This window comes from Nelusetta ayraudi, unplaced genomic scaffold (assembly GCF_046127955.1).
Source record: "Nelusetta ayraudi isolate G7.1 ecotype Tasmania unplaced genomic scaffold, CSIRO-AGI_Nayr_v1 ptg000183l, whole genome shotgun sequence".
Classification (NCBI taxonomy): domain Eukaryota; kingdom Metazoa; phylum Chordata; class Actinopteri; order Tetraodontiformes; family Monacanthidae; genus Nelusetta; species Nelusetta ayraudi.
Window position 1 is genome coordinate 52,014 of NW_027466232.1, and position 19,265 is coordinate 71,278.

At 49.5% G+C, this 19,265-nt stretch overlaps 1 protein-coding gene across 1 annotated transcript; it reads left to right on the plus strand.

Annotated features, from left to right (window-relative positions):
* The first annotated feature begins 4,663 nt into the window (after window positions 1-4,663).
* On the plus strand, window positions 4,664-17,611 carry LOC142881159 (sodium/potassium/calcium exchanger 2-like). The gene is made up of 10 exons (XM_076015248.1): window positions 4,664-5,695; window positions 12,750-12,785; window positions 12,963-13,074; window positions 13,906-13,980; window positions 14,404-14,439; window positions 14,540-14,619; window positions 14,733-14,873; window positions 15,249-15,338; window positions 16,422-16,588; window positions 17,361-17,611. Exons 1-10 carry the CDS (start codon window positions 4,688-4,690, stop codon window positions 17,608-17,610), a joined length of 1,995 nt encoding a protein of 664 aa, XP_075871363.1. The 5' UTR covers window positions 4,664-4,687; the 3' UTR covers window position 17,611.
* Window positions 17,612-19,265: the final 1,654 nt, after the last annotated feature.

The window sequence follows — 19,265 nt, forward strand, 5'->3', positions numbered from 1 at the left end:
AAAAGTTGTGTGTGTGTGTGAGAAATGTCTTGCAGCAGCTGAAGCTAATGAGCTAACTGCTAAGCTAGCTAATGCGCCGCCTGCTGCTGCTGCAGCTGATATCATGATGAGGGTTCACACTGCACTGCATCTTCACCGTGGATCTTCTGCTACTGCTGCCCAAAAAAATCCTTCCATGACATGGATGGGCCGATATATTGGACTTCACTTCAGCAGGAACCAGAACAGAACATCTTGACTGGACCACTCAGAGGAGCTCCAAGCAGGAAGTTCCTCGTCAGCCTGCAGCTGCACTTGAAATTGTTGTGATGTGAAAATCTTCAGTTGTGGTTGAAGAAACAGGAAGCAGGTGTTGATCTCCAGTCAGACCTCCAGACCTGCTCCTGCTCACCTCCTCTCACTCTGCCAGCTGGTGGGTGGTGGATCATTACCTGGCAGGTCAGCTGCTCCGTCACCCCTGGCAGCTTCCTGACTTCCGCCCCCTGCTGCTGCTGGAGGAAGAGGAAGAGGAAGAGGAAGAGGAAGTGGGAAGGCAGGCAACGTGAACAAATGAACTCAAGAGTTAGAGTAGACTCAAGGTGCCGGTGGTTCCTCTGCTCCGTTCCTGGACTTCATATTCATGGAAGTGGTTTTCTGGGCATCCAGTTCGGTAGGGGGTGGGGTGGGGGCGGGGGTGTCCAGCAAACTCCCCTGTATCTGAGCGGCGTCTATTTGCGGCCCCTCATTAAGTCAGCCAGTCGGGTTATTTTGGCCCCTGGTTGACTGGGTCCATGTTCCTGAGAGCTACCAGGAAGCAGCGCAGCCTGCTGGGCCGCTTATGTAACACGCTGAGCCCGTTCCCTCACACTTAATATAGCAGCAGCAGCAGCAGCAGCGATGGCAGCAAGTCACAAACTCAGCCGAGGTCAAGAGAAAAAACCCTCGGCAGAGTCGACCGAGGCTGCGGAGAAGTTTCTTATTCAGAGTTAATCAGGAATTAATCAAACATTATTCAGAGTTAATCAGAAATTAATCGAAAATCTTCCGATTTAATCAGGAATTAATCTAAAAAAAAATATTCTGATTTAATCAGGAATTAATTGAACATTATTCAGAGTTAATCAGGAATTAATCAAACATTATTCAGAGTTAATCAGGAATTAATCGAAAATCTTCCGATTTAATCAGGAATTAATCTAAAAAAAATATTCTGATTTAATCAGGAATTAATGTCAGGAATTAATTGAACATTATTCAGAGTTAATCAGGAATTAATCTAAAAAAATATTCAGAGTTAATCAGGAATTAATCAGGAATTAATCAGAGTTCCTGGGAGGTCAAACATCACAGCAGTTTGCAACTTTGCAATCATGGATTTTTATCTGCACTTTGTTGTGTTTGTGTGTATTTCCTCCTCTGCACACACTATCACTCTCTCTCTCTCTCTGTCACACACACACACTCCCTCTCTCTCCCTCCTCTATTGGTGCTACCATGATGTCAATGACAGGCTACATAACAGAAAAGGTCCTTTTAAACTTTTAAACCTTTGCAAAGCTACTTAGTGCTGCAGTTGTCATGAGTCGAGTCCAAACAGACCTGAAGTGAGCGCACACGCGCGCGCACTCACACACACACACACACACACACGCACACACACACACACACACACACACACAGAGCGACACATTGTTTCTTTTATACTGTAAATATTATTGTAATATTTATTTTTATTGCACACAACAAGAAGCCGATTGGTTGTTCTCGTGAGGGCTCCTCCTGATTGGTCCTTTTTGATGGTTGTCAGGGCAATTAGACTGTAAATCACAAACTCATTTGGGTGCACTATGCTTTCTCACCACTAGATGCTGCTCCCTCTCACACACTGGGGCCTTTAACCAGCTTCCAGGCGCTCAGCTGAGCCATGATCTGATGGACCTGATGGACTTTTGATTGATTTGATGGACCTGATGAACCTTTGATAAACCTTATGGACCTGATGGATCTGATGAACCTGATGGTCCTGATGGACCTTTGATGGACCTATGATGGATCTGATGGATCTGATGAGACTGATTGATGTGATGGGTCTGATGAACCTATGATGGACCTGATGGATCTGATGGACCTGATGAGACTGATGGAGCAGCCCACTCTGCTCCCATTGAGGCCCTCGCTGATCAGCCGCTTGTGTAAGATCCACTGGCCTGGTGGTGGGTGTGGGAGGAGGGGGGAGAAGTGTGACACCTGGGGGTGGTGGTGGTGTTGAAGGTGGGAGGAGGAGGAGGAGGAGGAGGGGAGAGAGAGAGAGAGAGAGACATCGCTGATCCTCAGTCTTGGCTGGGGGGTGGAGGGGGGGGTGGAGGGAGGGAGGGATGGGAGCCACCTTAAGGATGTTCTAAAGCAGTAGGGGGAGGAGGAGGAGTGGAAGAGGACAGGTGAGGAGGGGAGGGGTGAGGAGAAGGAGGAGGAGCTTCTGCTCATCGGCTCCTGTCCTGCCGGCTGCTCTGCCTTTGGCTGAGAATCTGGAAGAGGAATTAACCAGCAGAGACCTTCAGCCCTCTGTGGACTTCCTGCTGCTGCTGCTGCTGCTGCTGCTGAGGAACATCTAGCCGGAGAACCTTCAGGCCTGTGGACTTCCTGCTGCTGCTGAAGCTGCTGAGGAACATCCAGCACGTTGAGGAGCAGCGGAGCAGCGGAGCAGCTGCACACCGTCGCACTGGAGGACAACCAGACTGGTAAGAACTTCACATCTTCTGTGTGTGTGTCTGTGTGTGTGTGTGTATGTGTGTGTGTGTGTGTGTGTGTGTGTGTAAGTCAGTCAGTCAGTCAGTTGTTTTCAAGATGAAATCATCCACTTTGCATCTCAAGTGCTGTTCAAGGACTCAGAGTTGCTGGTAAAAATGTTCTCCTCCACCTTCTGCTGGACCTTCGGCTGGACCTTCTCACCGTCACTCTGTTCACCACTTGCAGTGCAAACCTTTGTTTTTATTTCCTTCCATTCCCTCTCTGTGGTCGACTTGACGCTATAATTTGTAACAGCCGTCTCTCAGATTTCCCAGCGACGGTGAAGGCAGCGTTGAGCAGGTCCCTGGCGCTAATCTAAGTATATCTTCTCAGGGATTAAATAGCCTCCTAATGAGCTTCCACTAATGACCCAGCTTCACTTAGAGCAGCGATCTCTGCTGCAGCTCCCGGGGGCTCAAAGTCAAGGAGGCTTCGCAGAACCACCGCAGACAGACAGAGCCTTTACTTAACCCAGCGCAAGTCACGTTCCCGGAGAACCGGCTGCAAACAGCAGGCTCACCGGAGAACGACTGAGCCGGTCATTGGTTTTTTTTGAACGCGTATAGAAAGACATGAGAACAGTAGAATGTCATTGACATAGAAAAATAAAATAGATTAATAAAGTATTTCTGCAAGTTTGAAAAGGGCCAGCAAGAAGAAAAGCAGCTTTCATCACCATGTTCATTAAAAAACATCAATTCAATTCAATTCAATTTAATTCAATTCAATTCAATACTTTACTAGGCCACCATCAACCTGAAATGAATTCTAATAAAACTTTTAAATCACCGTGTCAAATCAGTCAATTTGATGCTGGGTGCACAGAGAACGCGTGAGGAACATCTAGAACGTTTGCATCTGGACCGTACAGAGCCATTGATCCCTGATCAGGACGCTGAGAGGCAGCATTGATTAGTGGAGGAGTGACAGAAATCCCCTGAGAGGACAAAGTGTTCAGCAGGAAGAGGCGCTGAGCTGATGACTTCTTCTCCTCCTTCTTTTTCTTCTCCTTTCTGTTTTACAGGAGGGCAGGGGACTTAGAGCTCTTCTGTGAAATGTGGACTTTTAACAGTGCATTGTGTGCGGTGACAGAGGGGGAATTATTTTTGAGCGACGTGCTTGTGTAAAAAAAACAACAAGAAAATGATTTATTTATTTATTTATTTTTTATTTATTTAGTTTGATTGATTAATGGAAATGAAAGCGGCAAATAAATGTTATTTTTCAAAAATCTAAATCTCCTCCTTCTTCTTCTCCTTCTTCTCCTTCTTCTCCTTCTCCTTCTCCTTCTCCTTCTTCTCCTTTTCCTTCTCCTTCTCTTTCTTCTCCTCCTTCTTCTCCTCCTCCTTCTCCTCCTCCTCTATCTCAGGAGCGAGTGGCAGCTTTTTAAAAGGTTGTTGTTGAGGTGCAGGTGTCGACATTTCCGGATGGAACTGAAGGAGTTTTAGCTTCTGAGGCGACGTTGGTGTGTCGGCACCACCTTCAGTGCAGAATTCAGTTGTAATCCTGTTGTATCTTTAAATCGGTTGAAAGACCAGCGGAGCTTCTCAGGAACCTGAAACCTGTTGAGTTCTGTGTTGAACAAAGAGGGATTTTATTGTGAAACTCTGAAGCGTTGAAGGTTTCTTTGGGGGGGTGTATTGTTGACTATGCATTTATTTTCTGTTTGGTTTTGTCTCCTGCTGTCTTGCAGTCACTGCTATGAGGAGGTGTGGGAACGGGTTGGACCCTGGAATCAGGCTGCAGGGCCTCCGCCGCCATTAGAACCTCTGGGCAGCATGACCACCCACCGGTAGAACTGCTGCCACCTGCCAAACAACAGGGGGATCCACCCGCAGCGCCCCCTACTGCCCGGAAAGCAAAACAACGTCGACGACAAAAAGCCCCCAAAAAAAGCAAAACGAAGCCACCGGCGGACGTCATGGACTTCCTGCTGCTCGGGGGGAGGAGTTGGGGGCCCATGAGCTCCGGTAGCTCTGCCCCCTTGCTGGGGGGCCCCTCCCACCGCCACAGCCACAGCCACGGCAGCAGACAGCGCCACCTGCAGGCCGTGAGGAGGAAGCTGCGTCCCGGCCGGGTGCTGGGGCTGCTGGTCAGCCTGGCGGCTGTCTGCGTTGTCTGCTCCTGGAGTGCCTTGTCGCTGGGCGCTGCCCAACTGCCGGCCCGGGGCCCGGCGGCGGCCCGAGACCCGGAGGGCCCGGAGGACGAGGACCCGGCGGCCTACGAGGACCCGGCGGCCTACGAGGACCGGGTCGCTCCTCTCCGCAGGACTCTGCTGCACCACCGCAACCTGACAGCAGGGGCGCTAGAGGGGGACGTCCCGCTGGCCCTGCCCTCGGCGGACGCGGAGATGAACCACGGCGACTACCCCACCGACTACTTCAGCGTGGAGGAGCGGCGGCGCGGCTTCGTGTCGCTGCACATGTTCGGCATGCTCTACATGTTCATCGCGCTCGCCATCGTCTGCGACGAGTTCTTCGTGCCGGCGCTCACCGTCATCACGGAGAAGCTGCAGATCTCGGACGACGTGGCCGGCGCCACCTTCATGGCGGCCGGAGGCTCCGCCCCCGAGCTCTTCACCTCCGTCATCGGCGTGTTCGTGTCGCACAGCAACGTGGGCATCGGCACCATCGTGGGCTCGGCCGTCTTCAACATCCTCTTCGTCATCGGCATGTGCGCCCTCTTCTCCAAGGAGGTGCTCAACCTGACCTGGTGGCCCCTCTTCCGGGACGTCTCCTTCTACATCGTGGGCCTCCTCATGCTCATCTACTTCTTCCTGGACAACCAGATCACGCTCAACGAGAGCATCAGCCTGCTGCTCTGCTACACCTGCTACGTCACCTTCATGAAGTTCAACTCGCGGGTGGAGTCCTTCATCAAGAGGCTGGTGGGCAGCAACCAGGTGGACGAGCTGGAGGCCCCGCCCAAGGTGAGAGACCCGCGGCTCTTCGTCCGTCCGGCATCACTTCACCATCCATCCATACATCCATCATCCATCATCATCCATCCATCCATCCATCCATCCATCCATCCATCCATCCATCCATCCAACATCACTTCCTCATCCATCCATACATCCATCATCATCATCATCATCATCATCATCATCATCATCATCATCATCCATCCATCCATCCATCCATCCATCCATCATCACTATATATACATCCATACATCCATCTGTGCGTCATCACTTCATTATCTATCATCCATCCGTCAGCTGACCCCTCCCTCTGTCCATCCTCTCTCCACCACTGTGAGAGGAGCAGATCCAGTATACTCCTCCTCCAGTCAGCTCTCTGACTGACCTCCACCAGGCAGCGGGGGGGAGAAACATCTCACCTCTTCCATCTCAATTCATCACTTTTATTTTTTTCCCCAAGATTTTAATTATACACGTGCAAAAAAAAAACCCATCAACAGCAGGTGCTTTGTGACTCCGCCCCCCCTGAATCCTCACCGGCGTGAATAAGAGGGGATTTTTTGAGTGAGCCAGATGCCAAGATGAACCCGAGGAACCCTGGCAGGGTGTTGGAGACAAAGCAGGTCCTCCTGGAAGCACTCAGGCTCCGTGGTTTCCTCCTCGCTGGAGGATGAAGATGAAGACGAAGAGTCATCAGTCCTGGACAGCTGCTGCTGCAGCAGCAACTGCTGCTTCCACACACCAGAAGAAGAGAAGTTCTGTTCGACATCTTTCACTTTCCTTTGGTTTGGAGGTGGAGGGAACTCAGAGGTCCACCCTTACTTTGGTTGGGTTTGCTTGGACCTCTGTGGCTTCACGGTGGCATCTCCAAGTCTCTCCTCCTTCCCCCTGCTCTTTATTCCTTTTCTTCTCCTCTCTGGTCCACAGCTCTAATGTGTGTCAATACAGCAGCAGGTGGTGGAAACAGAGCAGCACAAGGAGCCTCTTCAGTGACCAATCAGCCTCCTCCTCCTCCTCCTCCTCCTCTTCTTTCTCTTCTCCTCCCTTCAGACCTCAAGTGTCTGTTTTGCTCGTCACTCTTCAAAAACAAATCCTTCAAATTTATAAAAAATAATAATAAATTGCCCACGTGAAGAAGAAGAAGAAGAAGAAGAAGATGAAGATGATGATGATTTTTTAGATTTTTACAAGCACACTGTATTTACAAAGTCATACATTTATGGAAAAACAAATAAATGTCAAATAAGTAAATAATAAACAAAACAATCAAACAAAAGAGAAACCTAAGAAGAAGGAGAAGAAGAAGAAGGAGAAGAAGGAGAAGAAGAAGACCTACTAGTGGGAAAATGTGAATTAAAAACAAACATTTGTTGTTGCAAAAACAACATTTCTTCCCTTTTTTCTATTTCCTTCTCTCTTTTGTTTGTTGTTGAAAAAGCCCCATTTGGGTCTTAACCTGTGATTTGCACTCAGCACAGAGAACCAATCACTTTACTGCGGCTCAGCCAATCACTCCAGGACCAGACGAGTGTCTGTGTTTTATCAGGAGCCTCAGCTGATCTTTGACCAGCAGTTCCTCCAGAAGAGGAGGAGGAGGAGGAGGAGGAGGTGCAGGTGGAGGAGGAGGAGGAGGAGGAGGTGGAGGGGCAGGTGCAGGTGGAGGAGGAGGAGGAGGAGGAGGAGGTGGAGGGGCAGGTTGAGGTTGAGGAGGTGGTGGGGAAGGTGGAGGAGGAGGAGGAGGGGGAGGAGGTGCAGGAGGAGGAGGTGGAGGTGGAGGTGCAGGTGGAGGTGGAGGTCCTGTATAAACATCTCCTCAGTGTGTGTGTGTCAGTTTGCATGTGTTGCACCAGCTTTATTTGGCCCTGTGTGTGTGTGTGTGTGTGTGTGTGTGTGTGTGTGTGTGTGTGTGTGTGTGTGTGTGTGTGTGTGTCCTTCTGGTAATCAGCTGTTCAGCACTGACTGTTCATCAGTCTGTGTGTCTGTCTGTGCATCCTGCTGCCTTGGCCTCATGTGTCGCTAGCTGCAGGCTAATCCCTGCCAGGCTAATGCCCCACAATCCCATTACAGCCGCTAATTATAGCGGGGACGCTAGCTGGCTAGCTGACTGGGGGAGCAGGAGTCACAAGATCGCCCCCCGGCTGGGGGAGAGGGAACTGCAGCCTCCTGCAGTGGAGGTGAAGGAGGAAATCATCCACCTGCTGCTGCTGGTGCTGGTGGTGCTGGTGGTGGAGGTGCTGCTGGTGGTGCTGGTGGAGGTGGAGGTGATGGTGGTGGAGGTGTTTTCTTTTCTTGGAAGGTTTTGGTTTCAGCCAGTTGAGCATTTTGTGTGTGTGTGTGTGTGTGTGTGTGTGTGTGTGTGTGTCTCGCCTCACCCTCGCCGTCTCTGTCTCTACCCGCCATTCCTGCGCCCGTAGCAAAGATGACAATCCTCTCTGATCTCCTTAGTGGCCGCTTACCTGCGGTGACGACAGCAAACACACAGCAGAGCACAGCCGCAGTACCGGCCTTGTCCTGCAGGGGGACGGGGGGGACGGGGGTGTGGGGGAGGGTGTGGGGGGGGGACGGGCACACACCGGGCCGTCGTCTGAGGAGCTGCCGGTTGGCAACAATGCCGGTTGTTGCGTGGGGAAGGTTGTCAGGGCCAGGAGCAGTGAGTGTGTGGTGACCCAAGGCTCCCTCACTGGGCTGTTGGTGGAAAAACATGCAAGATTCAAGACTGAGTAACTTTATTGGTCACGTGTTCACTGAATGCGCCAGAGAATAGCAAAAGAAGCACAGAGAGTTTGATCACACATCTCATTTTTAAACTGGCAGTCTTTGCTAACGTTCACCTTGCACTGGAATGAGCAGCAGCAGCAGCAGCAGCAGCAGCAGCAGCAGCAGCAGCAGCAGCAGTCAGACGAGGTGGGGGAGCGCTGACCTGTAAAGGTTGCTCAAAGCAGCACCTTCACACGCAGACTTGAAAATCACTCGGTCTAAAAGTGGCGATCTGCAGCGATTAATCCTGGCTAAGACCCAAAGCTCTGGCGGTCAGCTGGAGGCTGCAGGCTGCAGGGTCACAGACCACTGCAGCCTCAAGGAGAGACCAGCTCAGGAAGTTCCTGGCAGCAGCAGCAGCCATGGTGGTGGGGATGATGATGGTGATGATGATGATGATGATGGTGGTGATGATGATGGTGGTGATGATGGTGATGATGGTGGTGGTGATGATGATGATGATGATGATGATGGTGGTGATGATGATGATGATGATGATGATGATGATGGTGGTGATGATGGTGAAGGTGATGATGGTGATGATGGTGATGATGGTGGTGATGATGATGATGGTGATGATGATGATGATGATGATGATGATGATGATGATGATGATGGTGATGATGGTGAAGGTGATGATGGTGATGATGGTGATGATGGTGGTGATGATGGTGGTGATGATGGTGATGATGGTGAAGGTGATGGTGAAGGTGATGATGGTGATGATGGTGATGATGATGGTGATGATGGTGATGATGGTGATGATGATGATGGTGAAGGTGATGATGGTGATGATGGTGATGGTGAAGGTGATGATGGTGATGATGGTGAAGGTGATGGTGAAGGTGATGATGGTGATGATGGTGATGATGGTGGTGATGATGATGATGATGGTGATGATGGTGATGATGGTGATGGTGATGGTGAAGGTGATGATGGTGATGATGGTGATGATGGTGGTGATGATGATGGTGAAGGTGATGATGGTGATGGTGAAGGTGATGATGGTGATGATGGTGATGATGATGATGATGATGCTGGTGAAGGTGATGATGGTGATGATGGTGATGGTGATGGTGATGGTGAAGGTGATGATGATGGTGATGGTGATGATGGTGAAGGCGGTGATGATGATGATGGTGATGATGATGGTGATGGTGATGGTGATGATGGTGAAGGTGGTGATGATGGTGATGATGATGATGATGATGGTGATGGTGATGGTGAAGGTGATGGTGATGGTGATGGTGAAGGTGAAGGTGATGATGGTGATGATGGTGGTGATGATGATGGTGATGATGATGATGATGGTGATGGTGATGGTGATGGTGATGATGGTGAAGGTGATGATGGTGATGGTGAAGGTGATGATGGTGATGGTGAAGGTGATGATGGTGATGATGATGGTGGTGATGATGGTGAAGATGATGATGATGGTGATGATGATGATGATGGTGATGGTGATGATGGTGAAGGTGATGGTGATGATGATGATGATGATGATGATGATGGTGATGATGGTGAAGGTGATGATGATGATGATGATGATGGTGATGATGATGATGATGATGGTGATGATGATGATGATGATGATGCTGGTGAAGGTGATGATGGTGATGATGGTGGTGATGATGATGGTGATGATGGTGAAGGTGATGGTGATGATGATGATGATGATGATGGTGATGATGGTGATGATGGTGAAGGTGATGATGGTGAAGGTGATGATGATGATGCTGGTGAAGGTGATGATGGTGATGGTGAAGGTGATGATGGTGATGATGGTGATGATGATGATGGTGATGATGATGATGATGATGATGATGATGATGATGATGATGGTGATGATGATGATGATGATGATGATGCTGGTGATGGTGAAGGTGATGATGGTGATGATGGTGATGGTAATGATGATGATGATGATGATGATGCTGGTGAAGGTGATGATGGTGATGATGGTGATGGTGATGATGATGATGGTGGTGATGATGAAGAGCCAACCATCAGTGACTAATATACTATGATGATGAAGATTTTCAGAGCAGTAGAAAACACACAGTGGTTCAGTCCTCAAACAACTTGGAGCCTCTGGTCACGGCGCCACCTGGCTGCTGTGAGCCTCACACCGCCAAGTGTGTCAGTGCACATTGTGGCAGCACAATTCTCAAAATATTGTGATTTTTTTTTCTTCTTCTTTGCCGCACTGAACCTTTAATTCCCTGGTCCTGGTTCCCAGACGTCCAGCAGTGAGGCTTCGCTGTGTCTCAGGAACTCAAGTGTTTCAGAGCACAATCACCTCTTATAACAGCATCATCTCAGCGTGTTCACATCAATAGGATGGTGCAAGTAAAGTTGTGTTTGGTGCATCAGCAGCGCGGCAAAACCATCACTGTCCCGGCTTTCATGTCATGCAGAGTCCACAAAATTAAAAAAAAAAAGTTCCAAAGTTTTTCTCTTCTACTCAAATGGCATCACAATGCAGGTTCTGGTTAGTTCTGGAGTAAGAGGAAAAAGAAGATCTTTACAGCTTAAGCTGAAGTTTCAGGAAGAAGACTTATTTTGAAAGTCACTGCCTTTGTGTTGTCATGTTGTCAGTGTTGACCAGGTGATGTTGACCAGGTGATGTTGTCAGTGTTGACCAGGTGATGTTGTCAGTGTTGACCAGGTGGTGTTGTCAGTGTTGACCAGGTGGTGTTGACCAGGTGATGTTGACCAGGGGATGTTGTCAGTGTTGACCAGGTGGTGTTGACCAGGTGATGTTGTCATGTTGTCAGTGTTGACCAGGGGATGTTGTCAGTGTTGACCAGGTGATGTTGTCATGTTGTCAGCGTTGACCAGGGGATGTTGTCAGTGTTGACCAGGTGATGTTGACCAGGTGATGTTGTCAGTGTTGACCAGGTGATGTTGACCAGGTGATGTTGTCAGTGTTGACCAGGTGATGTTGTCAGTGTTGACCAGGTGGTGTTGTCAGTGTTGACCAGGTGGTGTTGACCAGGTGATGTTGACCAGGGGATGTTGTCAGTGTTGACCAGGTGGTGTTGACCAGGTGATGTTGTCATGTTGTCAGTGTTGACCAGGGGATGTTGTCAGTGTTGACCAGGTGATGTTGTCATGTTGTCAGCGTTGACCAGGGGATGTTGTCAGTGTTGACCAGGTGATGTTGACCAGGTGATGTTGTCAGTGTTGACCAGGTGATGTTGACCAGGTGATGTTGTCAGCGTTGACCAGGTGATGTTATCATGTTGTCAGTGTTGACCAGGTGGTGTTGTCAGTGTTGACCAGGTGATGTTATCATGTTGTCAGTGTTGACCAGGTGGTGTTGACCAGGTGATGTTGTCATGTTGTCAGCGTTGACCAGGGGATGTTGTCAGTGTTGACCAGGTGATGTTGACCAGGTGATGTTGTCATGTTGTCAGCGTTGACCAGGGGATGTTGTCAGTGTTGACCAGGTGATGTTGACCAGGTGATGTTGTCAGCGTTGACCAGGTGATGTTATCATGTTGTCAGTGTTGACCAGGTGGTGTTATCATGTTGTCAGTGTTGACCAGGTGATGTTGACCAGGTGGTGTTGTCAGTGTTGACCAGGTGATGTTGACCAGGTGATGTTGACCAGGTGATGTTGTCAGTGTTGACCAGGTGATGTTGACCAGGTGATGTTGACCAGGTGATGTTGTCAGTGTTGACCAGGGGATGTTGACCAGGTGATGTTGACCAGTTGATGTTGTCAGTGTTGACCAGGTGATGTTGTCAGTGTTGACCAGGTGATGTTGACCAGGTGATGTTGACCAGGTGATGTTGTCAGTGTTGACCAGGTGGTGTGTCAGTGTTGACCAGGGGATGTTGTCAGTGTTGACCAGGGGATGTTGACCAGGTGATGTTCACCAGTTGATGTTGTCAGTGTTGACCAGGTGATGTTGTCAGTGTTGACCAGGTGATGTTGACCAGGTGATGTTGACCAGGTGATGTTGTCAGTGTTGACCAGGGGATGTTGACCAGGTGATGTTGACCAGTTGATGTTGTCAGTGTTGACCAGGTGATGTTGTCAGTGTTGACCAGGTGATGTTGACCAGGTGATGTTGACCAGTTGATGTTGTCAGTGTTGACCAGGTGATGTTGACCAGGTGATGTTGACCAGGTGATGTTGTCAGTGTTGACCAGGTGATGTTGTCAGCGTTGACCAGGTGATGTTGACCAGGTGATGTTGACCAGGTGATGTTGACCAGGTGATGTTGTCAGTGTTGACCAGGTGATGTTGCCCAGGTGATGTTGTCACTCATCTCTCTGCTCTTTGTCCCAACAGGTGACCGCACCTGCAGATGATGAGAACAAGCTGACGGTCAGTTTCTGCTCTTCAACCATCACAATCGCAACAGCGTGAAAACACTCTCACTGTGTAACACGGTGTGTCTATGTGTGTGTGTGTGTGTGTGTGTGTGTGTGTGTGTGTGTGTGTGTGTGTGTGTCTATGTGTGTGTGTGTGTGTGTGTGTGTCTATGTGTGTGTGTGTGTGCAGGCCAAGCCGCGGCTGCAGAGGGAAGGCAGCTGCGCCTCGCTACACAACTCACTGATGAGGAACAGCATCTTCCAGCTGATGATCCACACACTGGACCCACTCAGCAATGAAGGTACACTGAGTCAGTGAGTCAGTGAGTCAGTCAGCGGTTCAGTCAGTCAGTGAAAGAATGAGAGAGTTAGTGGGGCAGTGAACAAGTGTCAGCGAGTGAATGAGTGACTGGGTGAGTGAGTCAGTGAGTGAGTGAGTCTGAGAGTCAGTGAATCAGTGAGAGAGTCCTTCCGGACGCCCACGCAGCCCTACCATTGGCTGTGTGTGAGGATGGGGGCGGGGTTAGTGTGTTGTTGAGGACTGTGGGCGTGTCTTGAAGGTCCGGTGTGGAAATATTTGGAGATTTCGAAGAAGGAACGGCGACATCAAGTGGTCACATTTAAGATTGCAGCATCTTTCACTCTCCTCTCGAGCTTGCCAGTGAACTACGGTGGCCCTGCGTACCCAAACCTGGAGGACGCCCCCTAGCGTTCAGCCTCAATACCAAACGCTCTGCAGTCAGACAGCTGGATTGTCCAGCTCCATTGACACCGGAAGATGCTGACCGCGATTGGTTACTAAACGGAAGCCACGCCCACTTTTCAAAATTTACACCAGTGCCTACTTCCTGTTTTCCTGGATGAATTTATTTTTGCTCTGTGTTGACAGCCAGTTGCTTTTTTTTTTAAATCATTTTTGCAACCAGCTCTGGCGCTCCCCGCTGGCCAAGTTAGAGAAGGCAGGTTTTTCAGCTCGTCTATTTGAGACCAGAGGCTCCGCCCACCTTTCCTTTCAGTCAGTGGCAGTGACCCTCAGGTGTCAGCAGACTGAGCTCCACCAATCAGCAGTCCAGAAACATAATCATCAGCTCCTCCTCCTCCTCCTCCTCCTGCTCCTCCTCCTCCTCCTCCAGGTCGTTTCAAAGAGAAGGCCTCCATCCTGCACAAGATGGCCAAGCAGAAGTGTAAAGACGAAGCCAATGGCATCGGTGAGTGGGGTTCCAGACGTGCAGCCAGCAGGATGTGTGAGGTCATGAATGAGACTGAGTGAAAAAGATCTGACGTTCCATGTTGAGCAGCCCAGTGACTCACTGGTTGGTGACTGGTTGAACTGGTGTCCTCACTAACTCTCTCTCTCTCTCTCTCTCTCTCACCTCTCCCTCTCTCTCTCTCTCCCCTCTCTCTCTCTCTTTCTCTCTCTCTCCCTCTCTCTCTCTCTCTCTCCCCCTCTCTCTCTCTCTCCCCTCTCTCTCTCTCTTTCTCTCTCTCTCCCTCTCTCTCTCTCTGTCTCCCTCTCTCCCTCTCTCCCTGTCCCTCTCTCCCTCTCGCTCTCTCTCCCTCTCTCACTCTTCCTCTCTCCCCCCCTCCCCTCTCTCCCCCCCCCTTTCTCCCCCCTCTCTCTCTCTCCACAGGTGCTCTCGTCCAGCAGGCCTCCAGGAAGGACAACGGTACCCACTTCTTCTTTCTCTCCTCAGTTCTTCTCCTCTTCTGCCTCTTCACTTTTATCCACTTCCAATAGCAACAACTTGTCTCCCTCTCCCCCTCCAGCTGACAAGGGCATCCCCAACAGCTCCAAGGTCGCCGTGGAGGTCACGCCACCCATGAACGGCGTTGCTGGAGGGGACGATGTACGACCTTCTTTCTTTCTCTGTTTCTTTGAACATGTGCTCTAGCTTTCATTGGTGAAGAACGGGGTGCCGGGGGGGTGGTGTCGTGTGTGACCTTTGACCTGTGTGGGCAGGTCCTGGACGAGGAGGAGGAGGACGAAGACCAGCCCCTCAGCCTGGCCTGGCCAGACACCTGCAGGAAGCAGATCACCTACCTCATCATCCTGCCCATCGTCTTCCCTCTGTGGCTCACACTGCCTGACGTCAGGAGAGAGGTACACACACACACACACACACACACACACACACACACACACACACACACACACACTGAGACACACACAGGACCCAGTCTGACTCAGTCAGACCAACTACGGCTACACCACTTGGACAAACAGCCTCGATGTCCTTCACATTTTTTTATTATTAGGCCCCTTCAAGGTCCTTTAGGGTCCCACTCACTGTACGTGTCAACAGGTGACGAGTAAAATCTCTGGGTTGCCGTAAAAAAAAAAGCATATTTAGCCATCTGTTTACAGCCTCCTGTTAAAACCAACGTTTTGTTTTCCCTTCCTCACAATGTTAAAGGAGACGAGAGAAGAAGAAGAATTGCACAGCTCGTCAATTCTTTCCTTCTTTTGTGCTTTCAGACCTCAGCCAAGTTCTTCCCCATCACCTTCCTGGGCTCCATCTGCTGGATCGCCTTCTTCTCCTACCTGATGGTGTGGTGGGCCCACCAGGTGACCACTCACACACTCACACACACACTCACACACACACACACACACACACACTCTCAGTGTCCTGCTGCTGCTGCAGGGGGGTGTTGGATGTGTGACCTGAGCAGATAATCCTCCATCTAATCTGTCTTGACCTGCTGCCAGATCCACCTGGAACACTCCTGATTTAGCACCGCGTGTGATGCAACCGCATGCATGCTTGGGCTGTGTGTGTGTGTGTGTGTGTGTGTGTGTGTGTCCTGTTTTATAAGTGGTTGTTTACCTGCTGGTTTGTTCCTCTGGATGATTCAAATCATCTCCTGATGATCACGTCTGACTTCCTGTTGATGGAACCAGATGACCCAAAGAAAGCTGCAGCCAGAGAGCAGAGAGATAGAGAGATAGAGAGCAGAACGATAGAGAGATAGAGAGATAGAGAGCAGAGAGATAGAGGATAGAGAGATAGAGAGCAGAGAGATAGAGAGCAGAGAGATAGAGAGATAGAGAGATAGAGAGCAGAGAGATAGAGAGCAGAGAGATAGAGGATAGAGAGATAGAGAGATAGAGAGCAGCGAGATAGATAGATAGAGAGATAGAGAGCAGAGAGATAGAGAGACAGAGAGCAGAGAGATAGAGAGATAGAAAGGTAGAGAGCAGAGAGATAGAGAGATAGAGAGCAGAGAGATAGATAGATAGAGAGATAGAGAGCAGAGAGCTAGAGAGAGAGAGAGAGCAGAGAGATAGAGAGATGGTTGGATACATAGATACTTAATCACAAAGAGAGATTTTCATGTGTGTTTCGCGTCCTGGAGACTTCTTTAGTGTAATCATACACTAATGATCCCAGTATGAGAATGTAGTTTTGCTATAGGAAGAGTTTAATGACTCAGATACTGAACAGAAACATAATTGGTAGCATGTAAAGTTCCCAGCGATGACTCCAATGAAGCTGCTGTGAGTTGAAGGAGTTTACATTCAACATTGAAAGAGTTTTCAAACAATGCAGCAAACACATTTCTGCATCTCTGTCTGGCTGAGGTTTGACCTCTAAAGAAACGTTGCGTGACCACGTGACTCCCTCCCAACCCCAACCCCCTCCCCCAGGTGGGTGAGACCTTCTGGGTGACGGAGGAGATCATGGGCCTGACCATCCTGGCAGCAGGCACCTCCATCCCGGACCTCATCACCAGCGTCATCGTGGCCCGCAAGGGCCTGGGGGACATGGCCGTGTCCAGCTCAGTGGGCTCCAACATCTTCGACATCACCGTGGGGTCAGTGCACACCTCGGCTTTAATACATCAGGTTTAATACATCAGGTTTAATACATCAGGTTTAATACATCAGGGTTAATACATCAGGGTCAATACATCAGGTTTAATACATCAGGTTTAATACATCAGGTTTAATATAGCAGGGTTAGTATAGCAGGGTCAATACATCAGGTTTAATACATCAGGTTTAGTATAGCAGGGTCAATACATCAGGTTTAATACATCAGGTTTAATACATCAGGTTTAATACATCAGGTTTAATATAGCAGGGTTAGTATAGCAGGGTCAATACATCAGGTTTAATACATCAGGGTTAATATAGCAGGGTCAATATAGCAGGGTCAATACATCAGGTTTAATACATCAGGTTTAATACATCAGGTTTAATACATCAGGTTTAATACATCAGGGTTAATATAGCAGGGTCAATATAGCAGGGTCAATACATCAGGTTTAATACATCAGGTTTAATACAGCAGGTTTAATACATCAGGGTCAATACATCAGGTTTAATACATCAGGTTTAATACATCAAGTTTAATACATCAGGTTTAATACATCAGGTTTAATACATCAGGGTTAATATAGTAGGGTTAATATAGCAGGGTCAATACATCAGGTTTAATACATCAGGTTTAATACATCAGGTTTAATATAGCAGGGTTAGTATAGCAGGGTCAATACATCAGGTTTAATACATCAGGTTTAATACATCAGGTTTAATATAGCAGGGTCAATACATCAGGGTTAATGTCTCTCCCCTCCCCCTCAGGCTGCCCTTCCCCTGGCTGATCTACAACATCCTCAACGACTTCCAGCCGGTGGTGGTGAGCAGCAACGGGCTCTTCTGCGCCATCGTGCTCCTCTTCCTCATGCTGCTCTTCGTCATCATGTCCATCGCTGCCTGCAAGTGGCGCATGAGCAAAGTACTGGGCTTCTTCATGTTCCTGCTCTACTTCGTCTTCCTCATCGTCAGCGTCATGCTGGAGGACAAGATCATCGTCTGCCCCATCACCGTCTGAGGAGGAGCAGGGGGTGGGGGGGTGGAAGAGGAGGAGGAGGAGGAGGAGGAGGAGGAGGAGGAGGAGTGGGAGGAAGGGGAGGAGCAGGAGGAGCAGGAGGAGGGACTCCCACTGACTGACAGCAGAGAGTCCAGACAGTACAACAACACACACACACACACACACACACACACTTGTAGCTCTCTGTGTGATGCAGTGTGCAGCTCCGCCTCCAAACTGAAGGACTTCAGCCTCTGACCTCTGACCTCTGACCACCTGGGACACTCTGATCCGAACTGTTTGGAGTTTTTTCTTTTGAGATTCCCACCGTCAGAGGGGGAGGAGGAGGAGGAGGAGGAAGGGGCGGGGCTTAGTTTGGGGTCCGGCCCTCCCACTTCCTGTTTCACTCTGAGAGAAACAAGCGGCGGAAGGACCTGATTTGTCGTTTTTTTGTTTCTTCTTTCCTTTTTCTTGTCTTCTTTTTTCATTTTTGTTCTCATCGCTGGTTCCAAAAGAAAAAAAACACATCCTTTCAATGGCGCGGTATAGATTTGGCTGAGGGGGCGGGGCTTGCTGGGTGAGGGGGCGTGGTCAAACGTGCACAGCCGTGGATGAGTGGCTGGAAGGCGTTGCGGTCGAAGCGACTGACTTTTACACACTTTCGTCTTCGAACCTTCGACCCACAGTTTCTCTTTCTTTTTTTTCAGATTTTCTTTTTTTCCCAGGAAAGCGAAGGCAGCCTGATGATTGACACGTCCTCAGCCAAGTCCTGCGGGAAACGCACTGTGTTCATGTTTCTGAGAGTCGCACAATTCTATTCAACAGCTTATTATTCAACAGCTTATGGGGTTCTTGCACACCTCTCTTCAGTCAACTGGACCCTCCTCTCAGGAGCTTCCCTCAGTTTGTCCCGGTGGACTCCACGCAACACCGCAGTGTTTAAACCAGGTGGTGGTCAAACTGTCTCTGGTGGGGGCCACAGTGGGTTGTCCAGTGTGCCAGAGGGGGGTAGCGGAGCAGCAGCAGCAGATGGAAACAACCTATCCTCCTAAGTCAGAGTCTTTGAAGCCCCACCAGGGTGTTTATCTCTTAGAACCACCTAGAACCATCCAGAACCACCTAGAACCATCCAGGACCACCTAGAACCACCAGGGTGTTTATCTCTTAGAACCACCTAGAACCATCCAGAACCACCTAGAACCACCAGGGTGTTTAGTTCTTAGAACCACCTAGAACCACTTAGAACCATCCAGAACCACCTATAACCATCTAGAACCACCTATAACCATCCAGAACCACCCAGAGCCACCAGGGTGTTTAGTTCTTAGAACCACCTAGAACCATCTAGAACCATCCAGCACCACCAGGTGTTTAGTTCTTAGAACCAGCTAGAACCAGCTAGAACCATCTAGAACCATCCAGAACCACCAGGGTGTTTAGTTCTTAGAACCACCTAGAACCACCTAGAACCATCTATAACCACCTAGAACCATCCAGAACCACCCAGAACCAGCAGGGTGTTTAGCTTTATTGAAAACACTGCAGACACGGAGGGGATGCAGCTGTTTGATGACTGACTGACTGACTGTTGACGTCTTTTCTTCAAGTTGGACGGGCCAGATTAAAAAGCTTTCACGACCCGCATATGGCCCCCGGGGGCGTAGTTTGCCCCACGC